Below are 16,703 nucleotides of genomic sequence, written 5' to 3' on the forward strand. Positions count from 1 at the left end.
AAATATGTTACAAAGGGTGTTCAATGGTAAGGTGCGAATAATAATGATACAGTAAACCTCAAACTCTGTAGACAAAACAATTTATGAAAATCAAGTCTAAACTTTGAAGTAAAGGAACCAACCATTTTTATTCAAATACATATTGCAACATTACGAAGTGTGACCACGTTAGCCACTGTGCTAAAAAAATCTTTCAGATGGGGTGGTAGTGGCTGGTGATGCACTAGAAAAGAAACCAAAAAGCCACTCTGGTGCCATCCTTACATCCTTTTTTTAATTTACAGTCTCCTCACTGCTAATTTTACTGCACTCATTTTTGCATATGTTGTTGTTCTTACCTGAAGTAACAATGTCACAACATATGTGGTTGCATTTTAATGGTGTGTGCTTTGCGCTCATCAACTGTTTTCTCAAAGGATGGCATACAGGCAAACCATTGCTGCAGCCCTGATGTCAATAAATACCAATACCAGCTGCTAAACAGACAACTGACAATAAGAAACTACTTGGCAAGTACATATCAACTTACACCAAACCTAACCCCAACCTAACAGTCTACTTATAATCTAATAACAATTAGTTGGCATGTAGATGCAATGTAGCTTGAATTCAACAAATGGATCATCAAAATAAAGTTTGACCCTGTATGGATTTAGTCACTCAGGCCTAATCACAATGTAAAACAATTATATCCTTCTTCAGCCTAATATTTTAGTAGAAAAAGTAATGTTTTTTTTATATTTTCAGGGCTCCTTTGGTTCAAAATAACAGCATTTATTTGAAATGCAAATCTTTAATGTGTTGTTGTTGAATAAAACTATTAGCATTTCGACCAGCGCTTTCAAATGGTTAATCACTTATGAAATAAAAGCGTGTTAACATAAAATGGTTGTGTACTATGTTTATTGTGCAAAAGCAAACTTCATTGTAGATTTATTATTTAAAAGTACATAAAGAATAATGTTGCATGCATACTGACTTGTCTGATCTAAACTGTCTGAAATTTAAAGGGGGCCTATTGCGTCCCTTTTAACAAGATATAAAATAATTCTCTGGTGTCCCTAGAGGGTGTATGCGAGGTTTCGGCTTAAATAACCACACTAATGGCCCGTTTCCCACTGAGTGGTACAGTACTGTATGGATCACCTTTATCAGGCTTGCATTTCGACTGCCAAAACGGTACCAATGGTACTCTTTTGGTGGGCGTGGTGTACAACAGAAAGTTTCAGTCTACCTTATTCTCGATCAGGAAATGTCTACAGTAAAGCTGTACGACTCGTTCACATATCACATTAGAAGCATTTCTCACAAAACAGAAGCTTTATACACATAAATACTTGTGTATACATGTTCATTATTAACTTTTCCATAAACATGATTTGATTATAACTGCAGCGCAATGAAAATACAAAATGACCTACTGTAACGTCTGAAATTATATAAAATAAATAAATAAACGCAACATATGTGAACACAAACAGCCCCTTACAGAGTCCCATATGTTATCAATTATAGAAAAAACTACACACAGCATACATTTAGTTCTTATTATGTTCAAAAAGTTTATAAAAGCTGAAACAAAAGCTATTTGGTTATGGGAAAATTAGAACAAAATTGTCTTTTTATGTTTCAGAAACTTATCTTCATGCTATAATCTTGTCTACCTTATCTTACAGTTTGCCTGTTTGGTCTCTCACAACAAATAATATCTTGGAGCCAATAGCTAGACTGTACAATAGGGCCTATAAGATCCACAACAGACTTTCTGGATGGACACATCACTGCTTTGTTCTATCACTTTCTAATGCTTTAACATTTCAAAACTACATTATGTACACAGGAATTAAACTGTACTATAAAATTTTAAATAGCGCTACCTCAGCAGCCCTTTGTGCTTTGTTACCAAAACTTAACACAGTGACTGATCGTTCCACCAGATCCGTAACAACTGGATGTTTGCCAGTACCGGCTTTTAAAAACTGTTTTGGACAGAGATCTTTCTTTTATGTATTCACAAAAGCCTTGAATGAGATCCCACAACATCTAAAAACAATACTGTACCAACACTGAGACTTTAAAAAAAAAAAATCACATGCTCGTCATCTGATGGTCAAATATCGCTGTAGCCACTGAGATAGTAGTCTGCTTTTCTCAATTTTATATGTTTGTTGATTGTTTGTACTGTGATAATGGGTGAGATGTCTGTCTGTTTTTATGTTTTGCAGTGCAGGAACTTGCTGAATAACAGCATTTGAGTTCGGCCCCATTTATCTTTTTCTGTTTAAAAAATTATTAAAAAATTTATAAATTGGGTTCAAAAACAACACACTACAAATAGCCCACAGTAACCTCTCATGGGACTCTTCAATCTTCAGGACCACATGTAACTCCTTTTAAGAAAGTACTTCCGTCATTCCGAGTTCACAATAGTACAAAAGGCAATGATGATAGTTAAACATGGCAGTTTGTTCATGTTTTAAGTTGCTGAAAGAATCATTTGCTCCTTTGTTTTTTTCCAGCTTCTCTTTAGTTTTTTCACGATTTACTCTTGCGTTTGTCCATTTCTGAAAGGATTGAATGTCAGAAGCTCTTCAATAATCACGTGAACGTTATCCTCGTCAGCTCAAGAAGTTTGTCATTTCAAATATAGACACGCAGCGAGCTCTCTGGAGAAAGTGAAACCACTCAAGCTTTAGACGGTCTTGTAAACAACTACAGGGCACAGGGCAGATTCTGCTCTTCTTCTTGGCTTTGTGGTTTGTTTAAGCTCAGGTCGACCATTATGTGTATATATTATTATTATAGTGTAATGTCTCTGCTGTCTTTGTTAAAATGGCGCTTCCTTTGTTTTCATTCTCCTGCTTATGCACGAGCGAGTGACGTATCTCTGTAAACCAATAGCATTCAGCTGCAAGTCTGGCTTCCCCTTTGGTACCCTTTTGTTGTGCTGGGTACCCTTTCGAAAGGGTACCCAAAAAGTGGTACGGTATGGTTCGCTTTTTGGTACCTTTTGACAGTGGAAACGGCCATAAAATGTGTACCCTACCATACCACTCAGTGAAAAAGTGCCCTAATAATGTTTAATAACTCTATAAAACTGCCCCTTTTAGGATTTGATCCAAACTGTGCCATTTAGATGACTGTCACTTTAAATTCAAATATGTGCTCTTTTTAAAAGAGGGCGGGGCTAAAAATGTGTCAGCATAGTGGCAGATTCAATACAAGACTAATGTTAATGTTAAAAAGAGAGAGATCATCATTAATGGGCGGGGCCTCCCCCTCTCCGATGACACAAACAAAGGGAAAATGTCGTGTTTCTGCAGAATGTTTTATTAAGTGTGATTTAAATTTTCAGCATTAGAAGCTGCTTATATTCACAGACTGTTGCCACATCAACTCCTTATAAAAGGAATTTTTGCGTAATAGGTACCCTTTAAGATAGCATGTGTCCTGACTTGAGTGGCTGTACAGTATGTGAACTGATGCATTAGGGCTGTCAGAGGAGCGGTCAGTAAAGTAAGAAGGGCGTGTTGTTTGGAAGGGCTGGTCAAGGTTTTTAATGGGAATATAGAGAAGCAGCGGGTATAAGAGTGTGTCAGTGGGTAAATATGAGCAGCGATGCAGAGAGAAAGAGAGAGACAGAGGAGCATTGTTTCAGCCGCAGGGATTGATGACTCAGCCAAACAAAACTGCCTTGTGAAATGCAGAGACTACAGAGGATGCTCTTATTTTCATAGAAGACACTTTAAATGAGATTTGAATTGAAGTACTTCTGCACTGACTAAAGTTAATGCAGGACGTCACTCAGAAGATGCAAGCAGTCACAAATATTTAAAATTGAAAATTTGTAACCTAAATATACACATTCAAATAATAAAATACATAAACAACAACCAACCAAATACAATCTGACCGATCAGAATCAGCTACAAGGGTAATCCAAAATCATAGTTGTGGTCACAGGCGGGAGGTTGGTGCAGGAGACAGATCGCATAAACGGTAACAAAACAGGGATTACTACAAAAAACAAGGCAAGGAAAATGCATAGAAATGTTACAGGAAACAAAACTCGGCAATGTGTGTGTGTTTGAAAGGTAAATATATAGTCCAGATAATCAATCTATGATGAGTTACCAGCTGTGTGTGTAATCAGGGGTGATCCAGAACTGGTGTGTGTTTGAGGTGCCTGATGGGAGTTGTAGTTCATATAGTGGCAGAATTGTAGTCTGGGTGATAAGGCATGGTTTTGATCCTGACAGCTAGAGACATGTTGCCTCATCCTGAGAATTTTTTTAGCTAGACTGAATCTGGTTTAAGAGCCTGAAGTCATTTATTATTCCTCAGCCGTGTTTAAAATGTAATCTTTTACAAGTTGAAAATGGTCAAGCAAAGTTAGAGTATACCAAGCCTTGTTAATCCTTGTCTTATAATGGCTTACTAAAGCATAAGACTGAACATATTGCAGTTTGTTTCGGAGTTCATCAGAGACTGTACTTATGATTAATAAAAAGCAGTAAAGTAAAGCCGTTTCCCAGTGGACTAGTACAAAAATGCTAGTAATTATGTTTTGTGCAGCCGTAATGGTGTTTATTGTGTAGCCTTGACTTTTTTTGGTATACTACGTGAATAGTTTCTCTTGTTGTCATCGTGATTTTTGGCTCATTAGTTCCTCTGCAGCAGAAAACAGCCCTGCTGGGACGTCTGCTGTGGGAGATCAGCTTTCCAGAAACACACTGAACTACATCTCAAACGTCCACAATGGCCAGCATCATTCCAGTGATGGCTGTTTAGTCTGCATGCGGCGCACAGGCTTTATTAGCTACGTCCTGTTACATTATAAACAGTGAGATGAAAGATAAGCGGACCATGGTTAACCCTTTGTTTGCTATTTGCTAACTAGAGGCACAGTAGTATTGGCTTGTTTTGCTTGGATGTGGTTTAATGTCGATGGCTTCCCTGGGATATTGAATATGAACTATTGGTGATCGATGCCATTTTGTCTTTGATTGACTTTTTAAGTGTGGATGTACACGTTATAGTGACAACTTTTTTTATCTTTATTGCTTAAGCCCTTTTACAATTTAGATCATGTCAAAACAGTGTAACATAGAACGTTTAGCAAATTGAAACTGAGTCAGTCCAGTTTGCAGAGTTAAACTTCAGTTTAATTCAGTTCAGTTCAGTCAGTAATTTTCAATGATGAAAATCCAAACACTCTAGAGCAAGTCCGTCAATGCGTAGCTCCACAAGTCCCAATCAAAGCAAGTCAGTGGCGAGGGACAAAACTTCACCAATTGACAAAAGTGCAAGAAAGAGCTCGAGAGAAACCAGGCTCAGTTGGGAATGACCATTTCTCCTCTGGCCAAACTTCTTGTGCAGAGCTGCAGTCTAGACGCTGGAGGCTGTAAAATGCTGGACGTTCATCGTGGAGAAGCTGCAGGTATAAGTAGGTCACTGACGTATGTTCAGGCTGGCCTACGGGATCAATGCAGAGACCCGTATGTCATTGGGGTCTTTTAACAATTGAAAGAATTTCACTTTTCCGTAACTGCCACAGCATTTGTTCAGGATTCAGCCTGGTCCAGGATTATGGATACCTCTAGAAGTCCTCTATGGTTGTCATCATCCCTTCACAGGTTACAATCTCTAGAAGCCTCAGGATAAGATAGATAGTCTTTAATCTAGTTTTGAACTGAAAGAGTGCGTTTCTGACATTATCAGAAAAGTCTGTTCCAGAGTTTGGGAGCCATAAATGAGAAGGCTCGATCTCCTTTAGTGGACTTTGCTACTCTGGGTACTACCAGAAGCTCTGATATTTAAGATCTTAAAGAGCAGGTTGGATTGTAGCGAGACAGAAGGTAGGTTAGATGAACAGGAGCTAGAATATTTAAAGCTGTATGGGTAAGAAGCAATATTTTATTATCAATACCAAACTTAACAGGCAGCCAGTGTAAAGAAGATAAAATTGGGGTGATATGATCATATTTCTTGACCTGGTAAGAACTCCGGCAGCTGCATTTTTATGTATTTTAACTATATTTAGCTTGTTTCCGGAAACTTATTGTCAATTAGATGTTTTGGGTTCTTTATGTGTGTGGTGTATTTTTTAAAATAAGTTTCTTTAGTTAACCAAGGCTGCATTTATTTGATCAAAATTACAGTAAAACAGTATTAATGAAGATTCTAATGTTTATATATATATATATGTATATGTAGGGTAAGGCAGTGGCGCCGTAGGTAGTGCTGTCGCCTCACAGCAAGAAGGTCGCTGGTTCGAACCTCGGCTCAGTTGGCATTTCTGTGTGGAGTTTGCATGTTCTCCTTGCGTTCGCGTGGGTTTCCTCCGGGTGCTCCGGTTTCCCCCACAGTCCAAAGATATGTGGTACAGGGGAATTGGGTAGGCTAAATTGTCCGTAGTGTATGAGTGCGTGTGTGGATGTTTCCCAGAGATGGGTTGCGGCTGGAAGGGCATCCGCTGCATAAAAACTTGCTAGATAAGTTGGTGGTTCATTCCGCTGTGGCGACCCCAGTTTAATAAAGGGACTAAGCCAACAAGAAAATGAATGAATGAATGATATTTATGTTTATATTTATGTTTATATTTATGTTTCAATTTGAGATGAGTTTACATTTGTTTAAAAATCAGTATTAAGTATTACTATGTTTTCCAGTTTATTATTAATGTTTATTTATAATTTTAATGTTAAAAATGGCGATGGTGGTTAACACGGTCACCTCATAGCAAGAAGGTTGCTGGTTCGAGTCCCGGCTGGGCCAGTTGGCATTTCTGTGGAGTTTGAATGTTCTCTCCGTGTTGGTGCGGGCTACCTCCAGGTGCTCCGGTGTCCCCCACAAGTCCAAAGACATACATGGGTCAATTGAATAAACTAAATTGATCATAGTGTATGTGTGTAAAATGAGTGTGTATGGATGTTTTCCAGTACTGGGTTGCAGCTTAAAGGCCATCCACTGTGTAAAACATATGCTGGATAAGTTGGCGGTTCATTCCGCTGTGGCAACCCCTCATGAATAATGGGACTAAGCAGGGGAAAAGAAATTATGAATGTTAAAAATGTCTTTACTGTATTATTTGCTGATTATTGTGAAATTTAGAACAATAGTCACGCTTTATGGTAAGGTTTTGTAATGTTGGTTTTTGTATTTACTAGCATGAACAAAAAATCCCAAATTGTTCTTTTTAACATAAAGGGATAGTTCACCCAAAAAAGGAAATTTACTCTCCCATGTGTGGTTCCAAATCTTTGAGATTTTGTTTCTTCTGCTGAACACAAAAGATGATAACTGGTAACCATTGACATCCTTAGTAAGAAAAACAATGCAGGTCAATGGTTACCGGTTTCAAGGTTTGGAAAAAGTAAAGAGCGAGTAAATGATGACAGGGTTTTTTTTTTTTTTGTTTTTTGGGTGAACTGTCCCTTTAATGGTCTACAAGTTAGCAATAACTATTAATGAATTCAATTATTTTTATTACCTTATGTTAACAAATATGAGTAAATCCTGTAATAAAATAAATGTTGGAACTTTTGTTGGTATTCTTTCATGTATAAAGCCACCTACATTTCTTGCCAGTTTAATTTTAGTATCCCCCTGCCATATTGCAATGAAATCTTCTTGATTTTTCAATAGTCTTAACATTTCCAGTCAAACGTCTGTAGAGGAACATAGGAAATGTTTTTTGTGTGTGTGATTTCGCACAGGACAATTACATGGAAATATTTTGTAAGCTAAGATACTAAATTGTTTCACAACTCACTGTTTTGTCTCCTAATATCACTGTTATGTCTACACGTAACTTCTGAATCCAGGCTCTTTGTTTTGATGAGCAAACGCTTGAGGATTTCCTGTCCATTTATGTGCAGCATAAACTATGTGAACCCTATGCTCTTACTCTGTGTTCTCAGTGTTATATACAGAAATAACATATAATTAAGCACCACTTTGTTTCACCAGCTTTAAACAGTACATAAATATACATTATGTGTAGTATTGCAAAATTATCCATGCCGATACTTTATATGGACAATATTTGGATTTAAGAATACAAACAATATATTTCATTTACAGGATGGAGGTGTTGAAATTAGGTTTATTTCAGGTGCTACCGACACTGTAAATGAATGGTTCAATTACAGAGGTTGGGGTTGGGGATTAGGTAGGTTAGGATGATATTACAGCCTCATATCACACTACTCCACATTAAAAGTTATGGGGATGTACCGATCTCGATACTTGGATCAGAAATCGGTTCGATGCATGTCACATATTTTTGCTGGATCGAGTATCGGCCAGCTGGTACCAATCCAAATCTGATCTTGCGCATGTGTTGTAGTGTTGGGCCGGTAGACGACGCCATCGTCCATCGCCGATTGCCAATAGACAATACGATGTTAAGCCAGCATCGCTGATCCTCCGCCCTGCCCCTGTCGCAAACCTGCTCGCGAAAGCTACACACTTTGGCCCCATTTATGCAAATACATCTTAGTGTTAAAATGCCATTTTTTAACGAAAATGATTCACATCCACACCGTGTTTTACCTAGCATTTCTGAACAGCCCTCCGTCTGCTGAAAACGCACATCACATGACCACAGCCACACACTGTCATGCGCTCCTCTGAGCTCCAGAGAGCAGTGTACGTCGGACAGTTTATCAAGGATGTACCGCTGGATCGCGTCTCACTATAGTTGTTAAACGTAACATTCAGACATCCCAAGTCTCCCGGCTCTATGCATTTGTGGGACTCATTATGCCCTCAAATGAGTGTTAATCTCCCACGTCTTCCTCCCGGTCCTCAAATAAGTCGCGCACCCTTCTCTCCCCCGGATCGCTCCTCGCTCTTCAGACACGTTGCGCACTCTCAGTCAAAAACAGCACAGTATCTCAATCGGATCTGTATCGGTTGATACTCAGAATTATTGTATCGGGTTCGGTTCCGAAAAAATTGTGTCAGTACATTTCTAAATTTACACTGGTGGCAAAATCTGATGGGTAGCATATTGCGTCATCAAAATGTGCTTCCTACTTTTTGAGAGGTTGGACAATCTGACAAGGTAAGACAAATTGTCAGAACACTGGGTGCTTCAGCATGCAGTAAGTTAGTAAAATAAAGATGACAAACTCATCTGTCTGCTTAAAGCATTTTTCACTGCAGCAATAAAATGAAACTGAGATAAATAATAATGAGAGAAATCCTTCTGGTTAGAACGGATGATACCAAAGTTTTCCTTTGAGGACATAAGTTATTGTTGTAAAGGTAATAATTACAATATCCCACAGAATAATACAATATATATTTAAAATCATGATAAAATTGCATCGTGATATAAGTATCGTGGTAATATCTTGTTTTATATTCATATCTTATATGCAAGCATGTCAGGATTTCTTAGGCATTTACTGTGTTTACTGAGGTCTACCAATCCATCATTCCTAGAATAATTTCACGAATACTATATATTTCTTTATAGATCTAATAAATCAAAAGGATTGTTCTGTGTGAACTACTGTATATTTCATTCACTGTTAGATTTTATTTTTTATATTTATATATATTTGGTCCCGCTTTATATTAAAGGGCATCTATGGTGAAAAACTGAACTGAACCTAAACTGGCACACTCAGAAGAACCATAATATTAATATTAAATCTTAAAAAGGGGGCAAACTATCTGCCCCTTTAAGTGGCATTTACTAATATGTACTTGCACTTAAAATAATTTGTTACAATGTACTTGTGTTAATACATTGTTCTACATTTTACTTAAGCTTGATTAAATACATGCATGTAATCGCATCTGTAAATAATTTAATCTATAATTACACTGTTGACCATCCCTTACACCCTTAAACCTACCCAGACCACCAAAGCTGTGCCTAACCCTATATCTGCATCCCTTAAACCTCAGTAGCACCACAAGTGATCTGAAACGTATTATGAACACATTAAGTACATTGTATTTACATTTTGATGTATGTGCCTATTAGTTAAGAGCATGTAATATAAAGTGGGACCATTTATTTTTTTATTTTATTGGATTGTAATGGTTTTGGTTTAGATCGGATTTATTTTCTGCCTTCTGCACTAATCCAAGTATTCGTCCGCCTCTTCTACAGGTAAATCCCATTTGGCGATTGTTCAGAAAGTCAATAATGAGGGCGAAGGAGATCCGTTTTATGAGGTGCTGGGATTGGTCACTCTGGAGGACGTCATCGAGGAGATCATCAAATGCGAAATCCTGGACGAGTCTGACCTCTACAGTGAGTGGACAGTGGCAAAATCAATGCGTTTATCTGTAATTATCCATACAACACTCGCACATCTAAAAGCAAACAGAGTTTGACTTTGACTGTTTCTGTACTGCAACGTAGACCATTTCGTGTGTGGTTTCACACAAACACACAGTTTATGAAGGCACTGACACATACAAATGTTTAAATAAAAGTGTATCATCATGTTAAGTGTATCATACAAATTCTGCATGATCGTATTCTGCATCCTTAATCCTACCCAATACCTACTCTCTTGATTTTCTACTTTTCTAATTTTCTACTTTCTTAATAACTATTAATAAGCAGCAAATTGGCAGTGTATTTAGGAAAAAGTTAATGGTTTAGTAATAGTGATAATTGTGCCTTAAAAGAAAAAAGTGTGGCCAAGACCTATTTTTTTTTTCTACCGTTGTGCTCATATCAGTCTTTGTTTTTGTGTGTGTGTTCTTTGCAGCTGATAACCGAAATAGAAAGAAAGTTGCACACAATAAGAACAAGCGAGACTTTTCTGCCTTCAAACATGAGAGTGAGTCTAAAGTGAAGATCTCCCCTCAGCTGCTGCTGGCTGCTCACCGCTTCCTCGCTACAGGTAAAGAATCCAGCACCAAACTCACCAGAATTACTGAGAAGGCATATGTCCACTGGCAAAAAAAACAAGCAATACACACTGTGCATAAAATCAAATCAAAGTGAATTAATATTCAGAAATATTCCTAGCCCTCCTGAATTATTTGCCCTTTAAATTTTCCCCAATTTCAGCTTATTGGAGAGATTATTTTTTTTCAACACATTTCTAAACATATTAGTTTTAATAACTGATTTATTTTATCTTTGCCATTATGACGGTAAATAATATTTGACTAGATATTTTTCATGATATTAGTATTTAGCTTAAAGTGCCATTTAAAGAATTAACTAGGTTAATTAGGCAAGTTATTGTATAATGATGGTTTATTCTGTAGACAATCAAAAGAATTGCTAATAATTTTGACCTTAAACTGGCTTTAAAAAACTAAAAAACTGCTTTTATTCTAGCTGAAATAAAACAAAGAAGACTTTAAAAGGAAAAAATATTATCAGACATACTGTGAAAATTTCCTTGCTCTGTTAAACATCAATTAAAAAATACAAATAAAATACAAATCACATAATAATTCAGACTTGGAGCTGTAGCACAACTTAAACAGCAGTAGGTTATTATTGTGTGTGTACAAAGAGAACATACAATATTTATAAAGTAAGCAATATAAAAAATATAGCTACCCAAATGTGTGGACTGACGATTAGTCAAATTGAAATTGCGAAAGCGTTTAAGCACATCTGTGATTGTCATGCACATCTTGTCAGGGAGTCACATGCTGCGTCCGAAACCGCATACTTCCATACTATATAATATGCTAAAATCAGTATGCGAGCCGAGTAGTATGTCTGAATTCATAGAATTCGAAAATCAGTAGGCGAGAAGTACCCGGATGACTTACTACTTCCGTCGAGATTCTGAAGTGCGCATCCCATGCACCTTGCACTATCCCATAATGCCCTGTGAGAGAATTCATGAATGGAAGTGAGGCGACGCAACTGACGCAGGTAGGTCACGTGACCATGACAAAATGGCGGATGTAGTACGTCCGAATTCCATTCATACTTTCACATTCATACTGTAAAGAACGTACTTTTCTAACGGCCGAGTAGTATGTTTAAATTCAAATGCAGTACCTACTGAGTAGTAGGCGGTTTCGTACGCAGCCATAGTGTTATAAGTAAAAATTCTCCTCCAAACGCCAGAGGGTGCTCTTACGTAGAAAATGAAAACACCCACGAAGAAACAACTCAGGAAATCCCCATAGTGTTACAGTATAAACAGAAGATTTACTGCTTTCATTGATTCAGCGTGACTAATAAAGACTCGACTGAAGTTATGAAGTGCGTTTGGAGTCAAAACGTGTTATTATATGTGGTAATTTGAAATGCAGCATTTACTACACAAAGCTGTAGTTCTCTGAGAAGCAACACAAACAGCTGTCATTAACAAAGAATGATCATTTAAGTTTAAAAGTGATTTATTTTTTATTTTTTGCGTAGCTTATACTCGTTCAAATTGCGATTAATCTCGCAAAACTAATGCAAATCCTATTTTTGAATGCAAAAGTATTTAAAAGTCCGATTTGAAGCAGTTTTGTTTGCCCAGCCACAGTCTATTTATTTATTTTTTTATATATTCATTTATTCATATTTCCCAAGTGCTGTTAAATGGAGCGGGGAAAAAAATAATACCATTCAATACTTTTGTCTTTGCCATGATGCCTACATAATAGCTTACTTGTTATTTTACCAGATACTAGTGCTCATCTTAAAGTGCCATTTTAGGGCTTAACTAGGTTAATTTGGCAAGTCATTGGACAGCAGTGTTTGCTTTGTGGCCAATCATTTTGTAGCAGTATTTACTATATTTTTATTCCAGCCAATCTAAATCAATATGATTTTATCCTGAAGAAAAATATGATGGGAAAATTCCTATGAAAAATGTTAAACATCAGAAATAATGTCATTTTTACAGGAGGATTCATCATTTTACACTCTTCAACTGCATTTCGAGGGTTTATTTTTGTTTCTGCTTTTTACTCTGCAGAGGTCAGTTTGTTCAGTCCATCTCAGATCTCTGAGAAAATCCTGCTGCGTATCCTCAAACACCCTGACGTGATCCAGGAGATCAAATTCAACGAGAACGACAAGAAATCTTCACACCACTACCTGTACCTGCGTGGCAAACCCGTGGACTACTTCATCCTCATCCTGCAGGTACCGGCACACTGACCTTATTCAGCCTTACTAGAGTAAAGACACTTGAGGAGCTTTCAAAGCCAACTCAACAGATGAGGTGTTTAAAGCAGTTTAAGACGGCAGGATTTAGCTTTAGTTGTTGGCCCTTGCTAAAACTTGACACATTGTTGGCTTACAGAGCAGAAACGAGACTTCCCATCTCAATCTTGCTGAATGCAAGTAAAACATGGGGCTATACACACTTTAACTAAAAATATATTGGTTATTTGAACCATTTTGAAAACGATACTGTTTATGATCATCTAAATGAAACTCATCTCATGTACATAAATCCAGATGATAAACTCACAGGACAACTTGTACTCATTTTTATTTATTTTTTCTCCACTGTCATCCGTCACTTAATCCTTCATTCATTCTCTCAGTCTTGCTCAGATTTGCTGTTGTTATTATTGGCCTCTAAACAATCATTAGAGCATTCAGCTCTTGATGGTTAAACATCACAGCGAGTTACAGACCGCACACAGTGTTCCTCACACCGTCAACAGTCAAATCTATGATAATCCTCAAAAGAAGTGAGGGAAAGCACGTATTTGAAAAATCTGCTGCACACACACATGCGCACATACTCATAAACATACACACAGAAACACAAAGAACTGTTTGTGTGTTCTAGTTTACACTGTACGAGCAAAATAATAAGAATCAAGTATTTTAATAACCTCTTAAGGCCCAAGGTGTTTTTTTACATGCATTTTTTATTTATCTTTGCTATTTGGGCTTATTGGAACCTAATTAGAATAAAAACCCAAGTGTCATGTACTTTTAGAGAAAAGGGATGTTTATATATGTGGACTTGTATTCCCAATTTACATAAAACACCTTCTCCTGACTGTTTTGTAATGCATATTTAACATTTTTTAACACGTTTCGACTATCAGATAGTAAAAACAAATTTTTTTCTTCCCATTTTGGATGGTTAAAAATAAGGTTTGGGACATTTCAAATGCTGCAAAACAGTTGCAGGATGACACTGTATGCCTGTAACAAAATATAAAACATTTTAAGTATTTTAAATAGCCACTTAAGAGCTAAAATGTGCTGTCCACGTATGTGGCCACTAAGCCCATGGAGGTTAATAAAGCAATGCTAATCAATAGTCTTTAATCCATCTTAATCAAAAGAATATTATCATTTCTTCCTCATTTTGAGTTGATATCTGGTCATAAAATGTTAACACTGAGCTGATGTTATGAAGTGAATTTGCAATAAAAGTATGTCGGTAAATGTTTTGGTCAGGTTCTGCTGTACACTTTAGAAAATGATCAGAAAGTAATGACATTTACATTTACTCATTTAGCAGATACTTTTAGCCAAAGCAGGATTAAAAAAGCACTTTAAATCATCAGAAAAGTAATATTTAAGTGTTATGGCAGGTCTAAGTTGGTTTTATTATTATTTTTTTTTTATATATATATTTATTTATTAAAAGTTTTTTGCAGTTACAATTTAAAGCATTACATTACCCCTACCACAACCACGTCACTGAAGGAAAAGAAAAATGGGGGAAAAAATTATATATATATATATATATATATTAGTGCTGTCAAAATTACTGCGTTAACATATGCGATTAAATTGAAATAATTAACCCGTAAAAAAAAAATAATGCAATTAACGCAGTTGCAGTTTTTTTTTTTCCTGTTGTGGTCACGTGTTTAACGTGCAAAGAAATATGGTCAAGATTAAGGAAGCACTTTTTGAAAACAGGTTTCAGTATAAAACATTTAATGTCGCATTACTAGACTCTCCAGAGTTTCATGCAATTTCGAGTGTTTCATTTTTAACTTTCGACTTTTGTTTTAATGGAATTTGATACCGCATGGCGAATGGAAAGAAAAACCTCTGCATTTCATGACTCAGTGGTCCTTTAAGGTAATCAAAAATCGCTGTTTACATGGTAGACTCTAATAAGAGTATTATCTTAATCATGTTAAAATCGGAGTATTGGTGTCTTATGTAAATGAAGTGCCAGATGAAGTCGCGAGCTGTCAAAGACATCGCATTCCTCTGCCTTTCAGCATGCACTATCCAATGTTTTATTAAGTTTGACATGTTTCCCTCTTAAATGCCAGTGTCTGCTTTGCATTGTTGTGTCAGAATCCTTGTGAAATACAGCCATACTTTTGAACGCTTAGTTTAAGCAAATTTGATGAAAGCGATCATGCGTGTTGAATCTGAAAGGAGTCGCTCCGGCTGCCCTGTTCTGCGTGCGTTGTGTGTGTGTCTGTGTGTGTGCGTGTGCGCACGCCTATGCGCGTTTCTTAGCAACAACATGCGTAAAATGTGTAAAACATATGCTGGATAAGTTGGCAGTTCATTCCACTGTGGTGACCCCTCATGAATAAAGCGACTAAGCCAAAAGAAAATGAATGAATGAACGATTTACATTAATGTTTTAAGTGATTTAACTCATGTAAGTTGAAGTGAATTGTAAAATGAATTTGATTGAATTTTAAAAAGTAAAAAAAAAATGTGTTCACACTGTAACCAAACTTTTTGTGACCAGATTGTAGTTTTTGCAGGTTTTATTATATTTATTATTTTTAGCATTTTTATCATGAGATGAATTCTTTTTGTTTATTATTATTATTGAGAAATTCTTAATTTTATTATTTTAATAATAAAAATGTGTTTTTTTTACTTGAACTTTAAGTTTTAACTTTATTTCTTAACTTATAATCATTTTAAATATATGAAATAAAATAAAAAAATCAAAGTCACAACAATTATTTTAATTGTAGTATATTTATTCATTGCACAGACCAATTTTCATGTTTATTATTATTATCATTACTATTATTATTTTAATTTATTTTTCTTAAATTAACCAAATTTTTTGTCATTTATTTATTTTTTGTCGCACTGTAACCAAACTTTATTCTGACCAAACCAGTTCTATATTGTAGATTTTAGTAATTATTTAATTGTTTTTATGACCATTCAATGTGGTCATGTCGTTGGCCCATGAACATTTCCTGGTTGTTGCCAAACTATTTCATAATTGTAACAAGAGGCAATTCAGTTATACCTTAATGTTAAAACAGCTATCACAACATTATTTATCAATATGTGGACCTTTTTGGAATCTTGAGAGCTATAGAAACTACTAATGTAATACAGGAAATGCATTAAGACCACTGTTATTGTTTGCATCCATCAAAATGGCCTATACAGACGAAAAGCTATCATTTGAGTCTTAAAAGTGTGTCAAACCCCAACGCAATCTCACAGCAATTCGTAACTTTTTGAATTTGTATGATGTAATTTGTACAATTTAGTACGATTTTCTCATCACCCAATGACGGTTGAGGTTAGGGGTGGGGTTAGGTGCCACGCCTCCTTTTTAAAATCGTACATTTGAATTAGCCACTAAACTGACAAAACATAAAATAGTTACGTTTCCTCATGTGGTCAGGCTGCAAACCCTCACTCTCTCTCTTTCGCTTTCATTTACTCTTACGAGAGACTCTTCATGACCCTGATCTTTGTTCCTTGAACTCAGTCACAGATTTAACTGGTCAAGTTTAAGCACTCTGGTTCAGATATCCGTGTGCCGGTGTGGATTATTCAC

The 16,703-nt window shown here is 36.3% G+C and overlaps 1 protein-coding gene across 2 annotated transcripts in view; it reads left to right on the forward strand.

The window, feature by feature from the left end:
- Positions 1 to 16,703, forward strand: part of LOC100150651 (novel protein similar to human and mouse cyclin M4 (CNNM4)) — a 69,357-nt gene that overhangs the window by 18,145 nt on the left and 34,509 nt on the right. For both annotated transcript variants that reach the window (XM_021476410.3, XM_009301246.5), the window contains exons 2-4: positions 10,133 to 10,276; positions 10,743 to 10,877; positions 12,918 to 13,087. In XM_021476410.3, the coding sequence (XP_021332085.2) occupies positions 10,133 to 10,276; positions 10,743 to 10,877; positions 12,918 to 13,087 (449 nt within the window). The remainder of the gene's footprint in view (positions 1 to 10,132; positions 10,277 to 10,742; positions 10,878 to 12,917; positions 13,088 to 16,703) is intronic.

Source organism: Danio rerio, chromosome 5 (genome assembly GCF_049306965.1).
Source record: "Danio rerio strain Tuebingen ecotype United States chromosome 5, GRCz12tu, whole genome shotgun sequence".
Classification (NCBI taxonomy): domain Eukaryota; kingdom Metazoa; phylum Chordata; class Actinopteri; order Cypriniformes; family Danionidae; genus Danio; species Danio rerio.